Below are 17318 nucleotides of genomic sequence, written 5' to 3' on the forward strand. Positions count from 1 at the left end.
CTGGCTCCCAGAACTGCAAGGTGTTCTGAGTTTACTTAAACACACACACACACACACACACGCACACACACACGTACGTCCCTTCAGACTATGATGACCCCGACCCAGCTCAGGAACCAGCCTGCACATAGCACTAGCGTTATAATCCGAGAGAGCCTGAAATTTCAATAGAAAATTAGAATTAGACATTTAAAATCCTCATTTCTCTGATTTATTATAAACCAGAAAATAATTATTAAATTTTGTTTTCTAAATACCCTTGATGTCTATCCAGGGTGTTTTGAGGTCATTAAAAGGTAATTTTTAAGAAAGAAAGATAACTAATACCACATTCCTTTAAACTGGGTGTTTCTCACTTAAATGCCTGGTTTATATAAGGTTATCTTCTAGCCAAAGAATTGATTTGATGTTGAAACCATCATGAGATCTCAAAGCACAAGAAGTAATAAACCAGTGTCAGTGCCACCGATGGTCCCCAGGGAAGGAGTCCTTAGAGTGGCCGATGAACCGCCCCCAAGCTTTATTGTCCAGTCCAGCTGCTTGCTTGGAGTTTTCAAGTTTCTCCTCTCTTCAAAGAGGATGCAAATAGGCGCTCCACAAACTCCCACCAAAATACTCCAGCTGCAGAGAATAAGCCCTAGGCGTGTTTTAGCTCATAGAATAAAAACTTCCACCGTGACAGTTTCTTTTTTATTTTAAAGATTAACAAAATAAAACTTTGCACTGTCCTCCAAAGTCTACACGTTTGTAAAAATTCTATAAAATAACCCTCTAAGAATATGTACCTGCATAAGGGGATGTGCTTTTCCCAGCTTGAGAATTACTGAAGTAGAGTTAGGAAGTTGAAGGAGACAGCTCAGGCTGGTATGTCACATTGGCTGGGATCAGCTTCGTCAGACCTGGAGCCTCCCCTGCCATCTCCTGTCTCATCTCTAGGCCCACTCATCTGTCCCTGAAGTAACTGGGAAACTGGGCAAGTAGTGTGGACCAAGCTGTCACAGTACAGGGAGAACTGCTGGTTGGCTGGACACTGTGCCATAAATTTCAGAATGCACCTGGTGAAAGGGCATTTATCATTTTACCTACTGCCTTACGGTCTTCAGGTTGCAAAGATGATCCTGAAAACCTAAAAGGAAGTTGAGAATTTTTATTTCCTAAAGAAGAAACAAAAGGCAAAGTAAACATCTGAAGCATTAGATTGAGACATTTTTTAAACCTTTTTTATGCTCGAATAGGTTATAATTCTTATTAGCAAATTAAACTTAAATAATTAAAATATTACTTTGAATCAATAGTGAATACGTAAGATCCAGTGTTTTACAATGCTAATAGGTCAGTAAGGGATGGAGTCAGTAGCCTCAGGACACTTATCAGGAGGTGGCAGTCTGAGACATTTACAACCTTTTTTTTCTTTTTATGGTGCAAAGGCCAAGTTAGAGGCCAATATCTATGCTCAAGTACATAATCCCCAGTTCACATGCATGAAGTATGTATCGTGTGACTTCCTCACTTCAAGAAAGGTCTGTGCAGAGGGAGGAATTTGTAAAGCACTTTCATGTGCCTGGTTCAGTACTCATGAAACAACTGTTTTACTTTACAAGAACTTTTAGTATACAGTTCTTGTAAATAGTGTGCGCCCCTACGTTCTGCACCAGGCAAAGGTGAGCATCAAATGGTCTTGAGAACCACCTCACAGTGTGTGTGTATTTTCGTACACTATGCCTAGTCACTTAGATTCTCCAAGTCCCCTAAGTGTCTAAGTGTCGTCTGCAGTCCCTTGTGAAACATAGGACCCCTTCGGGCCTCCATGAGGTCAAAACTGTTTTCATAATGATACTAATGTGTTACTGGCCCTTTTCACTGTTGAAAACGTGTCCCCATTGGGAAGATCCACATAACTCAATGAGCTGACATTTCCAAATGATCAATGGATGATGTTAAAAGTCACCTGCAGGTAAACAGTTCATTCCAAGCGCAAGATAGAGCAATGAATTTTATTGTAATAGAGTAGGAAAATAGCATTTATTGATGTATTTTGAGATCACACAACTCTTAAGAAACTAACACTTGTCAAGTTTTGATGTAGTATCAAAGAATATCCACAATTACCAAAAATGGCTATTAAAAATTCCTTTTTTTCCAGCTATACAGTTGAGTTAGGCTGGATTTTCTTCAATACTCAACCAAGCTCTAGCCAGTTTACTCAGTGGTTAGAGTGTTGGCCTATGGACCGAAAGGTCACAGGTTCTATTCCAGTCAAGGGCACATCCCTCCCACCAGCAAGGGCACCTACAGGAGCCAGCCGATCAATGTGTCTCTCTCACATCAATGGTTCTCTCTCTGTCTCTCTCCGTCCCTTCCACTCTCTAAAAATCAATGGGAAAGGATTAACAACAAAAAAATACTCAACCAAAACAAATTATCACAACAGTCAGTGGAGCGCAGAGTAGATGCAGAACCCAGCTCTCTTCTACTAAAGAGATTTGTAAAATTACGACAAGATGCCATTTCACTAATTTTTGTTTTGGAAAATATATTTTTAATAAAAGTGTTACGTTAGCGCACAGTGGGCTTAATAAAGGAGTCCTGATACCAAAAAGTATGAGAATTCCTGCCCTCAAATCCTATATAATAAAAGGCTAATGTGCAAATCAACTGAACAGCAGAACGACCGGTTGCTATGATGCACACTGACCACCAGGGGGCAGATGTTCAATGCAGAAGCTGCCCCCTGGTGGTCAGTGCGCTCCCACAGGAGGAGCCCCGCTCAGCCAGAAGCCCTGAGCCTGGGCTCACAGCTGGCGAGCACAGCAGTGGTGGCGGGAGCCTCTCCTGCCTCCCGAGCAGCGCTAAGGATGTCCGACAGGGAGCGGGCCTTAGCCGTCAGTCAGACATCCTCCAAGGACTCCTAGACTGCAAGAGGGCGCAGGCCGGACTGAGGAACCCCCCACCCCCAATCAAGTAAACGAATTTTGTGCACCAGGCCTCTAGTATTACTCAAGACTTTTAATGAAAACACATTTGGTGCTCCTTTCTCTGGCATACACTGAGCTATTTCTATAGATGACTATATTTTCTTCAGATTGATTTTACTAATCATACAGCATTTTTAAAAAGGCAGTCTCTGCTTTGGTGGGTTATTATAAGCAAATTAGATTAGGTTTTAAATTTTGCTGTGTGTTCATATGTAGATTTCCTTAAAGTTGATTGTAGCATAATGCCTTTAGAGTTATAACTTTAATATCAAGTCTTTATTTGCCATAAATCTCTAACTTGCTTCTCCTTGACATCTAAACTGTCCCTGAACTGGCCTCAGCTTATACTCAGAAACTAAAAACTAATTTTAATGTTAACAAAATATAATTGAAAAGACAAATCTTTTACAAGTTCATGTTTTCCGAAGTCAAAATAAGTGCTATTGCTTCATTTATTTCCCTCCTTTTTTAATTACTATAGAAGAGGATTGACTACAAAAAAAGTTAAAATATTCATATACCATTCTGTCACCACAACTAAATAAGATACATTTCCTAGCTTTGAAATACAGTTCTAAAATATATTAAAATTCAAATGACCAGGCTTGTTCAAGTTTACTTTATGGGCCTTTAAGTATTAATTATTAATAATACTGAAAAAAAGCAGTTTTTCCATCCTGGTAAGTGGTCTAAACCACTTGAAAGAATCAATCTTACTTGTGGGAAGTGCTTTTCTGTTACTGATGCATGCTGTGCATTACAATTTTCATATATGCTTCACTGGAATAAAATCAAGGACTTCAGAGGACCTTTGAGTGCCCTTGAAATGGGTAGTCTAAGTGGTATTGCGTATCTTCAGAGAGCTATTATCTTTAACAAGTAAATCATCAATTCCAAGAGCTGTTTTGGCCTCCTCTTCTCATACTGAAAGTGGAGGAACTTGAGTTGTCAGAATACAGTGTGATTATGTTTGTTCCATTCAGCTGCACCTCCAAAAACTGAGTTAACAAGGATCAGCCCACATGTGCTATGTGATGGAAGCTGAAAGCCCTTCCCATCTGGGTAGTATCAGTTATCAGTGTGGGAAACAGTGGTGATCAAAGCCAAAGCTTTAAACAATATAAACCATCATTTACATTTGGCTTTGGAAAGTGTTTTTCACTTATTTCAACATGACATCTTATAGTCTCTGAATTTACTTAAGGGAAAAACCACTTTGTACATCTAAACATACATAAAGAAGGCATTCTATGAAAACCCACTTTTAAGAATTGCCTCCACCCTGGTTGGTTTGGCTCAGTGGTTAGAGTGCCAAAGGACCAAAGGGTCTCTAGTTCAATTCCCAATCCCTGCCCAATCAGGACACGTGTGGGATGCAATCAATCTATGTGTCTCTCTCACATCATTGTTTTTCTCTCTCTCTCTCTCTCTCTCTCTCTCTCTCTCTCTCTCTCTCTCTTTCTCTCCCTCTCTCCCCTTCCTTCCTCCCCTCCACTCATTCTTAAAAAAAAAAAAATCAATGGAAAAAATATCCTTGGGTTAGATTTGATTTTTTTTTTTTAAATTTCAGAGAGGCAGGGAAAGGTAGACAGAAATAGAAACATCAATGATGAGAGAGAATCCTTGATCAGCTGCCTCCTGCACACCCCATACTGGAGATCAAGCCCGCAACCCAGGCATGTGCTTTTGACCGGAATCGAACCCAGGACCCTTCAGTCTACAGGCGGACGCTCTAGCCACTGAGCCAAACCTGCTAGGGCTCCTTGGGTGAGAATTTTTTTAAAAAGGAAAAAAAAATTGCCTCCCTTAAAGAAAAGAATTATGCATAGTCTAAAAAAAAAAGAATTGTCTCCCTTCTCCATCTCTGCTCACTATTCTGATTTAGATTTTTTCTAAGTTCCATTAACAGTGTTAAATGGCTGGGGGCTTTATTAGCAGTCCTCTTAGTATTAATAAGAACTTTTAGGAATGATCTATAGCAAGGTAGGGTAGTGGGAAAAGCATGAAATTTACACACAGAAGACCACGGTTCAATGAACTCCTGTTTTTTACAGTTTTTACTTCTCTGAACTATCATCTAGTGATTTAAGGATGTGACTTCTGGAGTCAGACATACCTGGCTTCTCCCAAGACTCTCAGACACAAATCACAGTCAGGACTTCAGAGCTCCAGACCTTTACAGCGAACATGTAGATGTTCTGCACAGCTCTCCTTGGGTGTCTGTGAAGCCTCTCCACCCCAACCTGTCTACACCTCACTTCATGATCTTCCCCCCAAAATGGGGGTTTTGCCCAGGTTCCCTCTCCTGGCAGAGAGCCCCACGATCTATCCAGTCACACAGGTTAGAATCCTAGGAGTCATCTTGGACACCTAGATCTTCCCCATCCTCCTCCATCTAATCCACCAGCCAGTCCTTTGATTTTTTATCTTCCAACTATCCCCGCCCCCTTTGTCTTCATCATCACCACCCAGTCTGTCATCTCCTTTCTTGACCACTTCTACCATGTCGCCCCTCTCCCACCTCTGCATCACCTCCACCGCCCCAACTTAGTTAGCTTTGCAATTGCAGGCATCTGCTGATGTCACCCTGCCGCTGGAAATCCCCTACAGTGGCTTCTTACCGCCTTTAGGATGGGAACCAAAATCCTTAACCGACCTGAGTCTCCAGCCTCATCCTTCTCTGTCTGGCTCTTGGCCCTAAAGCCACTTTGACCTCCTTTCCACTCCTCAATTGCATCTGGCTCCCTCCGATCTTAGGGCCTTTGCAAATGCTGATCCCTCTGCCTGGGATACTCTATTTTGATCAATTAACTCTTCTCATTCTTTATTCACTTAACTGGCATTTCCTTACAAAAGCCTTCCCTAGCCCTAGCTGGTTTGGCTCAGTGGATAGAGCGTTGGCCTGCAAACCCAAGTTCTATTCCAGTCAAGGGCACATGCCCGGGTTGTGGGCTCGATCCCCAGTAGGGGGCGTGCAAGAGGCAGCCAATCAATGATTCTCTCTCATCATTGATGTTTCTGTCTCCACCTCTCCCTTCCTCTCTGAAATCAATAAAAAAAATATTTAAAAAAACAAAAGCCTTCTCTGATCCCCAAACCCCAAATTAGACCCCAGTTTATGATCTCATATTTATATTTTTCTTTGATAGCTCTTATCAGAGTTGGCTATTATAAATGTGTATACTTATTTGATGACACCTGGAACTCTGTATTCTGTGTATTATTGCATCCATTGTGCCTGGCACCTTAGAAAGCTCTCACTAAATACCTGACCACTTCCCAAATCTGCTTCTTATGAGTTAGCCCTACATGTGGGCAAGGTACATCACTTCTCTAAGTCTAAATTTCTTCTTCTGGAAAGAGGATAACTGATCCTTGGCACATAAGTGGTCATTTTTAAATTAATGCTATAGTTATTATAATTAATGAATAGTAAGAAAGTGATTTACCATGGTATTGAGGATTAACTGTTATGTGTAAAGGATTATCATAACTCTAAAACACTATTCAGAACTTAATTGTTAACATGAAGTGACATTTTAAAATTGAAATATTTTTCCAAAATGTAGGGTACAGTAAATTGATGAGGATTTTTTAGGTTAATCTAAGATCAATAGAAATTGAACTTTTACCCCAAACCACCCAGCTAGTCAAGGCCAAGCCATGACTGGGACTCAACACTCTCCTTTCCAAACATATAGTTATCAATTTATTTAACAAATACTGAACACCCGACCACTTGCTGTGCACATGGGCAAAGTAATAAATGATAAATAAGGCTTAGTGCTGGCTTTCCGGAAGCATCAGGCAGACACATGCAAGCTGGCTTGTTCACGGATGCCCTGGGGCAGGTAGAGCCTCCTTATCTGGGGATCAGGACATTTCTGCAGAGGACAAGTACAGCTGGGGGAGGGGGGCAGCTGGCAGTGTGCATCCTGCACAAGGGCCTAAGGCCCCTCCCCACTGTCTGTAGAAATCAGGCTGCTGAGCTGCCCAGCACTGAGAGCGAGGCCTCAGCAGTGAGTGGTGCAGACTGTTAGGACCCAGCAATTTCCTGGGCATTCAAAGCCTCTGGGCAAAGAAAATTGCCCTTCTTCATCTTCTCATTCATCCGGAATTGCCAAAGTGAGTGAAATAACATCGTTGTGTGTCTGTTATTTACATACTTGCATGAAACTGTATTTTTTTCCCCTTTATTGATTTGAGAGAAAGAGAGAGAGAAACATGGATGTGTTGTTCCACTTATTTATGCATTCATTGGTTGCTTCTTGCATGTGCCCTGATCAGGATCGAACCCACAAGCTTGGTGCATCGGACGACACTGTAACCAACAGAGCTACCCAGCCAGGGTGAGACTAGATTTTTGGTAATACTTGGACTTCAGAACAAATTGGGACACTAAATGATCACTTCGTAAAGGTCACCAAGCAGACAATCTTGTATCAAGAAAGCAATCAGGCACAACTTGATGTCATACAGTAAAATCTTAGGTTGTGATGTCTTTGTGTGGAAAAAAAACTTCCATTAAATCTAGTGCCAAACTTGCCCTTCCTTTAGAAAGATATTCTGACATTATGTCCTTTCTACCTATTTACATTTTTAAAAATCTCCCTGCCCAGCTGGTGTGGCTCAGTGGTTGAGCGTCGACCTGTGATGAACCACGAGGTCACTGTTTGATTCCCAGGCAGGGCTCATGCCCAAGTTGTAGACTCGATGCCCCGAGCAGCCAATCAATGATTCTCTCTCGTCATTGATGTTTCTATCTCCCCCTCTCCCTTCCTCTCTGAAATCAATAGAAGTATATTTTTAAAAATCTTTCATCCCTACCAAGCATGTATATCTTTTCTTGCAAAATAAAGAGGGAGCCACAGACTGTTGGAGCCGCTGTTTTGTGGTTTTTAGAAGGTCTGTGCAATCCCAGGTCTGGAAGCCATCAGATTAGATCCACACTAGAGCCTGTGGTGCAGAGTCAGCAGGGGTTGGGTCATGCGGGCTGGGTGAGCTATGCTGAGGAATTTGGGTTTCTTCCTAAAGGCAGTAGGGAATCACAGGAGGATATTAAGCAGGATAGAAGCATCACATTTGACCTTTGGGAAGATCATTGTGGAGGGATTAGAGGGGCGCTAGAGCTGGGAACAGGAGATGAGCAGGGAGGTAGAGCTCAGGTGTGTAGGGTTCAGGTAGGAGGTGGGTGACTGACTGATGTGACGGGTGGAAGAAGTGGAGGCCTGAAAGCTGAACTGAGAGTCCTAGCTTGGTCAAGGGGTGGATGATGGCGCCAGGCCTAGGCTGGGGGAACAGAAGGATCAAGTTTGTGTCTATGGCTTTTACAATCCTTGCGGAGAAAAGGGGGTGGAAGAAAGCGGGGGGAGGATTTGGGTTGTTTTACCCAGATTGAATGTAGGGTTCCTGTGGGACAGCCAAGTGCAAGTGGATCAGATCACTAAAGAGCCTGCAGATGAGAAGTGGGCTGTGGACCAGAGGAGGGGAGCGTCAGCAGAAGAGGAATCGTTGATGGGGATTAAAATAGAACAGCCAGAGGGGAGACCAAAACCAGCACACCGGCCTGGAAGCCAGGACCGAACATTGATGGTGCAGGAGGAAGGGTGTTAAGTGCCGCAGAGGTGGGGTCGGTGGGGCTGGGGCACAAGCCTGGGTGACCTTGGTGAGCCATTGCAGTGCAGGGGGCTGATGTGGTTGCTGAGCAGTTGATGGAGATGGGAGAATAGACATCCATTTCCAAAGGTGGGGGCGCCTTGAGCAGGGCGGCCGGTTAGATGCTGCATCCTCAGCCTACGCAGCATTCTTCGCAAGTACAGCCACTTGGGAAGGGGCCACGTGAGGAAAGAAGGTTTGGGAAAGGGCAGTACTGTCAGCTGGGCTGGGCGTGTGGGGTGGGAGTTGCCCGTGATGCACTTCAGCTAGAATCCAGGCCTGGTCTCCTCCCCCCTCCTCTCTCTGACCCCCCCTCCTTCGTCTCATCCCTTGATCTCAGGATATTCACAAATGTAAGAGTTTAAGGTGGTTGTTTTTTTTCTTCCTGAGAAAGACTTTTTCGTGTCTCAAATAAGATTTTTAAAAATTGATCTGTGTGGGATTTTTCCCATGTGAATTGTGAACATATGACTGTTCTTTTCTTTTTTCCTCCTTTCATTTGCTTCACTTCTCTGTGACCTGTACACGTGTTCTTCCCTCTGTGTTTGAAAGGCATGTCCGTCAGTGTGTTTCCTATTCTAGAGGTTCCAAAATTGAGACACTAAAGTAACTAGTAGACTCCCTTAGAAAAGAAACATTTCACAGTTTAATCATGGCTTCATTCTTACGGTCTGAATAAAATACTTATGTTAGTCAGTTCAGGGGATGAGAGGGAGCCAGTCGTTTTGCTGTGTCCAAGGAGATGACATATATCTGTTAATACAAAACCTGAAAATCCTATAAAATACTGATAAGTTTGATGCCATTAAAATAAAAGTATATATGTAAAAAAATCTCTATAAAACAAAATCAGAAGAGAAAAATATTAGTAAAAGCTGTGACAAAGGGCTCACATATAATTTCCCTTATATGCAAAGAATTTTAAAGATCTACAAGAAAAAAAAAGCAACCTAATGTTTTGTTTTATTTTGTGTGTTTTTTGTTAATCCTCACTCGAGGATATTTTTCCATTGATTTTTAGGGAGAGTGGAAGAAAGAGGGAAAGACAGAGAGAAACATCGACGTGAGAGAAACACACCAATTGGTTGTCTCCTGCATGAGCCCTGACCAGGGCCCAGGGCCCAGGCCAGGGAGAACACAAACAAGGTACGTGCCCTTGATCAGAATCGAACCCGGGGCCTTTGGCTCTATCCACTGAGCCAAACCGGCTAGGGCAACCTGATTTTTTTTTTTTTTTTAAATATATTTTATTGATTTTTTACAGAGAGGAAGGGAGAGAGATAGAGAGTTAGAAACATCGATCAGCTGCCTCCTGCACATTCCCCACTGGGGATGTGCCCACAACCACGGTACATGCCCTTGACCGGAATCGAACCTGGGACCCTTCAGTCCGCAGGCTGACGCTCTATCCACTGAGCCAAACCGGTTTCGGCGCAACCTGATTTTTAAAAGACAAATCTATCTTTTCTTTCTTTCTTTCTTTGCTTCTTTCTTTCTTTCTTTCTTTCTTCCTTTCTTTCTTTCTTTCTTCCTTTCTTTCTTCCTTTCTTTCTCTCTCTCTCTCTCTCTCTCTCTCTCTCTCTCTCTCTTCTCAAAATCAATTTTTTTAAAAAAGTTATACCCAGTGTTCACCAGAGTTTGGGGAAATGGTGGGGATGGAGAGACAGCTCCCACATTTTAAGTGTCCATAATATTTGAATGTCTTATAACAAATACATATACTTAAAAGCAGCAATAACAAGACTATTTCTCAGTATTTTAAACAAACACATTTGCATTGTATGCTCTGACACATCAAATGGACCCATTTGCACTTATGGATTCTATCATCTTGAGCAAGCTACCTAACCACTCTAAGGCTATTTACTCATTTATATAATGTGGGTAGCAATTCCTCAAAAAGCTCAAATAAGTTCATGTGAAGTTAAATGAATAGCACAAGGAAATGAATGGTTAACAGTAAACACTCCATAAATAACAGCACTCTCGTCATAACACCGGGCGGATAACAGCAGTGTGTTTGTGCACTTGAAGCTACTGTCAGTGGACGTGGCGCCTGACGCTGCCTAGACGTAGATCATCTTGATTAGGGCCAGAGCACGTGACAAGGCAGCTCATCACAGTTTGCTCTTAGAAGATACACTTTTTTTGTAGAGAAAAGTAGGTTAGTGAGATGGAAAAGGAGTTCTGGCACTTATCAGAGCACAGCCTTGAAGACAAACTTCTAGTTATCTCCTGGTGGAGGTGAGGTTAGTGATGTTCTTTGTAACCCAGGTTACCTTGCAACCTGGCGCTGTCACCTGGCACCGTCTCTGCCTTCATCATGAACCCCGTGCCTTTCCTGTCTCCCCTTCCTTATCTGAGCGCTTTCACCTTCTCTGACATACACAGAAAACACTGGGGAACCAAGTTCCTGACCCTCCCATCCATGTTCGCACTTCAGTGACACTACAATCTAGGTCTTTATACTCAAATTACTGCGATGTGGATCCAGTTCTTGGTAGAAAACACGCAACATCCTGGAGTCTTGCTTTGTGACCTGATCCGTCTCTTAAAGTATTATTTCGTTTGATTCATTTATTTTAGGGCCAACTTGCTAGTTTCTGAATCTCTCAGCTCATCCCTATCACAGGAAGGAGAGTGGGGAATTCACCTGTTGAGTCAGAATTGCTGGGGGTCAGATTTTGCTTTAGCCCAGCCCACGTTGCTCAATGGTTGAGCGTCAACCTATGAACCAGGATATCACAGTTCGATTCCCAGTCAGGGCACATGCCCAGGTTGGGGGCTCAATGCCCAGGTTGGGGGCTCGATTCCCAGTGTGGGTGGGGCATGCAGAAGGCAGGCAGCCAATCAATGATTCTCTCTCATCATTGGTGTTACTATCTCTTTCTCCCTCTCTCTAAAAAAATTTTTTTAAGTTTTTTTAAAAGTTTTTTGGTAATGCATTCTCCACAGTAGCTTCCATAATTCTGAAGTTATCTATTTTTTTAATCTGGCTAATTAATTTTTATGTGTTGGGCTTTTTTACAAATTAAATTCTTTATTTTGAGGTAACTATAGATTCATATCCAATTGCAAGAAATGAGAGTGGAACCTTATATGCCCTTTACCTTTTTTTCCACTAATGGAAACATCTTGCAAAACTGTAGTATGATATCACAGCCAGGATGTAGACATTGACACAGCTGAGCTACACGACATTTCTATCGCCATGGGGATCCCTCCTGTTGCCCTTCTAGAGCAGAACCCATTTCCCTCCTGCTCCCCTCACCCCTCCGCTGCCAATCTGTTCTTCATTACTGTCATTTTCAAGAATGTTATATAAGTGGAATTGTTCAGTATATAACCTATTGGGATTGGCTTTTCCACTCATCATTGCGTGTATCTGTAGTTCATTTCTCCTTATGGCTGAATAGTTTTTGTTGTATGGGCATACCACACTTTATTCACCCATCAAAGGACATCTGAACTGTTCCTGGTTTTTGACTATAAGAATAAAGCTGCTGTGTGTATCCATGTGCAGGTTTTTTTGTGAGCGCCAGGTCTTCACTTCTCTGGAATAAATGTCCATGAGTGTAACTGCTGGGTAGTATGGTGTTTACATATTTAGTTCTTTAAGCAACTGCTAACTGCCCTCCAAAGTGGCTACAGGGCTTTACATTCCCACCAGCAGGGTTTGAGCAATCCAATTTATCAGCATCCTTGCCAGCACTTAGTGCTATCATTGTTTTGTGTTTTGGCCATCCTGATAGGTATGTAGTGAAGTCTCATGTGGTTTTAATTTGCTTTCCGAATTGCTAATGTGTTTAACGTCTTTTCTTGTGTTTACTTGCCTTCTGTACATCCTCTTTGGTGTAAGATCTCTTTAAATCTATTGCCCACTTTCTAACTCAATTGGCTTTTTACTGTTGAGTTTTAAGAATTTTTATATATTTTTGAGACTAGTTCTTTATCAAAGGGCTAGTTTGCAAAGGTTTTCAAATTTTTCTTACTGGTCTTTAGCTTTGTTTTGTTTGTTTTTAATTTTCTTAACAGGGATTTTCTCAGAATGAAAGTTTTTAATTTTAATAAAGTCTAATTTATCAATTTCTCCTTTTATGGATTGTACTTTTGATGACATGTATAAAAATCCTGTATCTAACCATAGATCTCTAAGATTTTCTCCCTTTTTTCTTTTCCAAAAGCTATACTTTGGTGTCTTAAATTTGAGTCTGTGATCCACTTTGAGTTAAATTATTTTGAATATGTTTTTTAATTCCTTTTTAATTTTTAAATATATTTTTATTGATTTCAGAGAGGAAGGGGGAGAGAGAGAGAAAAATCAATGATGAGAGAGAATCATTCATCAATCATTCATGGGCTGCCTCCTGCACGCCTCCCACTGAGGACCGAGCCCGCAACTCAGGTATGTGCCCTTGACCAGAATTAAAACTGGGACCCTTTGGTCCACAGGCTGACGCTCTATCTACTGAGCCAAACTGGCTAGGGCTTCTTAAATATGTTTTTATTGATTTTTTTAGAGAGAGGAAGGGGAAGGGATACAGAGAAACATCAATGAGAAATATTGATCAGCTGCCTCCTGCAGGGCCCCCCACAGGGGATCTAGCCCGAAAACTGGGTATGTGCCCTGACCAGTGACCTCTTAGTTCCTGGGTCAATGCCCAAAAGCCGATCTACACCAGCCATGCCACTTTGAGTTAATTTTTATATAAGATTAGGTCAAGCTTCCTTCTCTCCCACCTCCCCCTTTTGCCTATGGAAGTCCAGCTGATTCAGAACCATTTGTTGAAAAGATTATTCTTCCATTCTTCCTCCATGGAATTGCTTTTTTGCCTTTATAAACAACCAATTGTGCATCTTTGTGTGGGTCTACTTCTGAGTTCTCTTTTCTGGTCCACTGATCTGTGTTTATCCCTCCACCAATACCACACAATCTTGAGTACTGTAGCTTATATAATACATCTTGAAATGAAATACACCGATTGCTCCTGTGGAATCATGAGCAGAGCAAGGATGATGGGCCGGGTACAGAAGGTCACCAGGGTGGAAAGCCCCAAGGTGCCTAGCAACGGACAATCAACTGTTGGGTGACTTTTCTCCCCTAGCATATCACTGGTCGTGCAGTTTGGACCCCCTGACCTTTCCTACCTAGAGATAACATCTATGCCTCAAGTTGAATTTCAGCTGCAGGCCCATTAAGCAACAAAACCAGCCTCAGGACTAGCTGCACTGGAAAATGACCCCCTGCCTTGGTGCCGGCCAATCAGTCAGTGACCACACCCCTGAAAGGACACACCTAGAAAGCTGCTGAAGATTCTATTAAGGTCGTCCCTTGGGACCTCCCCTAAAACTCCACCCTTAAAACCTTATGAAGAGGACCCAGTGTGCTTCCCTTCCTCTCCCCTTCCCCTCTCCCTCCCTGCCCCAGGCACGTTACTGTTAGCTTCCTCACTCCCAAGTTCCAAGAGCCCTTCTTTTACCTCTACAACTTATTTTCTAAGCCCATATCTTCTAGGAATTACTTCTAACTCTGTAATTTACCAAATAAGTGTTCTCTTACAGTTGGGTCTTGGCTCTGAATTTTTTCCTAGCCAGAACCCAAGTCCCGAGGTTGCTGAACACAAGGGTCAGACACCCGGTGCCGTTCCTGCTGCTTCCAACACTCCCACTTTATTACTCTTTTTAAGAAAGTGTTGTAGCTATACTAGTTCCTTTGCCTTTACCTGTGCATTTTAGATTACTGTCTATGTCTTCAAAAAATTCCTCCTTGGACAATCTCTCTCTAATTGCTGGATGGAGGTGCTGCTTAATTCATGAATCCCTTAATAAAACCAATCAATCTTCAAAAAAAAAATCTTACAAGGATTTTGATAAGAATTGTTTCAAGCTCTAGCTGGTTTGGCTAAGTGGATAGAGGGTTTGGCTAAGTGGATAGAGCATCGGCCTGCGGACTGAAGGGTCCCTGGTTCCATTCCGGTCAAGGGTGCATGCCCAGGTTGCGGGCTCGATCCCTGATCCCCGATCCCCAGTTGGGGCGTGCAGGAGGCAGCTGATCAATGATTCTCTCTCATCGTTGATGTTTCTAGCTCTCTCTCCCTCTCCCTTCCTCTCAGAAATCAATAAAAATATATTTTTAAAATAAAATTTGTATCAAATCTATAGATCTGTTTGGGAAAACACTGATATTTTTACTATGTTGAGTCTACCTAACTGTAAATACAGTATGTCTCTCCATTTATTTAGATCTTTTATTTCTTTCATGAGCATTGTGTAGTTTTCAACAAACAAGACTTATGTTTTAGATTTATGTGTTGTGTTTCTTTTTTTTTTCCAGTGATTGTAAATGGAATATTTCTAATTTCAGGGTCCACAAGTTCAAAGTTAGCATGTAGAATTAGTTGATTTTCTTATGTCTATTTGATGGCATCCTATGGCGTTGCCAAACTCAGTTATTAGTTCTAGGAGTTTTGGGTACATTCCTTGGGATTTTTTAAGTAACAACCATGTCACCTGCAAATAGAGACAGTTTTGTTTTTCTTTTCCTGTGTGAATGCCTTTTCGTTCCTTTCCTGCTTTATTGCACTCGCCAGAACGTCCAGGGCTATGTTGAATAGTGAGGGCCGACATCCTTTCCCCGGTCCGATCAGAGAATGACTCTTGTAGCGTTAGGTATTCTGTTAAACATAATGCTGACCTATGTGTCGTTATAAATGCTTTTATAAATGCTGTTTGACTGTGAGGAGGAGCCGGCCACAGCTTTGCCGAACCAGCTCCTCTAGAGTGTTCTGCTGTACATGGATTCCTTGCTAGGGTGCCCTGTGAGAAATGAAGATCTTAGAATCTGGAGTCAGAACACTCAGATTTAAATATTGGCTCTCCTACCTTCTAGCTCCATGGCCTGGGCGATGTTACAACTCGAAGCCCATTTCCTTCTCCACAAAAAGAAGGGTGAGCACCCACTCCGCTTCCTTACTCCCTCCGGTGGCTGGAAAACTGCCCAAACTTAGTGCGATCTTCACCCCGCCCTGCTGTGGCCCCACCCAGCACCTTAATTTATCTCTAAGGAGATTTGATCATTAACATTTGCATTTGGAATCCTAAACTAAAAGACTAAATGACCTGGGAATGCTTGCTGTCGGGAGGGCAGACTCAATTTCCTGGCTCCTCCTCTTAAACTGCCTTTGTAAACTTGGGCTGACCCCGCAATCCCTGAGTCCCCAACAGTGCCGTCCTCTGTGAATGGGAGTTATGACAGCTACTCCAAGGGCCGCGGGGAGACTCAATGAGTGGACTTAGGGAACGTTTTCAGCAGTGCCTGGCATGTTACCTGTGATCATTGCTATTGGTGACTGTAAGGACACATACTTGTTTGTGAATCATCTTTCTTAAAAAAAAAATTGTTTGCTTTGCAGATTTTTAAAAAAATGGATTTGGCCAACCATGGACTTATTCTCCTGCAACAGTTAAACGCTCAGCGAGAGTTTGGTTTCCTGTGTGACTGCACGGTTGCCATCGGCGATGTGTACTTCAAGGCACACAAATCAGTTCTTGCTTCATTCTCCAATTACTTTAAGATGTTGTTTGTCCATCAGACCAGGTAACTAACGTGGTTGTGATAATCGAATGACTGCAGACTGCACTTCGTGGCCCGCTGTCCCGCTGGACCTGCTCTTTGCCCTCAGCAGGACCACGGGTCTCGCTCCCCGTCCCTGGGCTCCTGGGCTCCCAGTTCCCTCGTGACCTCACTCCCCCCTCACCCTTCTCGGATACCACTTACTTTCTAAGCCCGTTTCTTCTAATCCCGTCCTTCCAGTAGCACTTGGGAATCATGGGCCTTTGCGCCCCAAGCAGCCCCTCCAGGGGCCCTCGCCAGTGTCACCTGCGCCCTGCACAGTCCAGATCCCAGCTCAGGCCCATTAGGAGGCTGCTCCTGACCTCATTCATTAATCTCCTCCTCCCCCTAATCCGGCCTCAGCTCCGGGCTTCCAGGATTTATCCTTCTCTAATGAGAAGCTTGATGGCATTCACTCCCCCATTTTCTCCTTCTCTCTTTTAAAAGGTCTCAAGCTCAGTATGTTTACTTGTTTGTTTTCCATCCCATCTCTTCTGTCTTGGAGAAGAGGGCCCCTCAGTGTTTAAGGAAAAGGCTCTTCCTCCCGACCTCACGCCCCCAGATCCCATCCCCTAGTTTTTACTCTGCACTTGGGATTGTATACTTTTAAGCCCCCCAGTGTATGAAGGGTCAGTGCTTCCTTACACGCTGTCTGCCTGCGTTCCAGCCGCTCTCCTCTGTTTGGCTAAGGAAGTGCTCCGGGGTGATCTACGGCCTCAGCCCACAGGCTTCCTATCCGCGGGCCCTGTGGCTTCTGCTCCACTGAAATCATCCCTCCAAGGTCACCTCTTCCTCAGCACCTCTGCTCTCCCGTCTCTGTGGTCCTTGTCCTGTCAGCACTTGCTGCTGTCTTCTTCCTCAGTCTTCTCTGCATTTGGTCGCTCTGAGCCCATGCTCTCCTGCCCTCTGTGAGGGGGATGAGGAGGGCCTGGGGCTCTTCCTTCCTTTCTGTGTGCAGTTCTCTGGGGTGCTCACAGGTCTCCTGGATCTCACCTCTGCCCGTAACCAGTTTCCAGCTCTGACCTTGATCTTTTATTTCCCAAGGCCCCAGGCTGCCTGCCAGGCAATGACAACTG

The 17318-nt window shown here is 43.2% G+C and overlaps 1 protein-coding gene across 3 annotated transcripts in view; it reads left to right on the forward strand.

Annotated features, from left to right (window-relative positions):
- Positions 1–17318, forward strand: part of ZBTB2 (zinc finger and BTB domain containing 2) — a 29460-nt gene that overhangs the window by 1640 nt on the left and 10502 nt on the right. Inside the window, exons 1-2 of one of the 3 annotated variants that reach the window (XM_006102209.3) lie at positions 15441–15578; positions 16043–16227. The exons of 1 other annotated variant lie outside the window; for it this stretch is intronic. In XM_006102209.3, coding sequence (XP_006102271.1) covers positions 15456–15578; positions 16043–16227 — 308 coding nt within the window. In that variant the 5' untranslated portion in view covers positions 15441–15455. Of the gene's footprint in view, positions 1–15440; positions 15579–16042; positions 16228–17318 lie in introns of those variants that run through there. One more of the 3 variants, XM_006102210.3, reaches the window with a different exon arrangement.

The sequence above is a fragment of the Myotis lucifugus genome, unplaced genomic scaffold, assembly GCF_000147115.1.
Source record: "Myotis lucifugus unplaced genomic scaffold, Myoluc2.0 scaffold_405, whole genome shotgun sequence".
NCBI lineage: Eukaryota > Metazoa > Chordata > Mammalia > Chiroptera > Vespertilionidae > Myotis > Myotis lucifugus.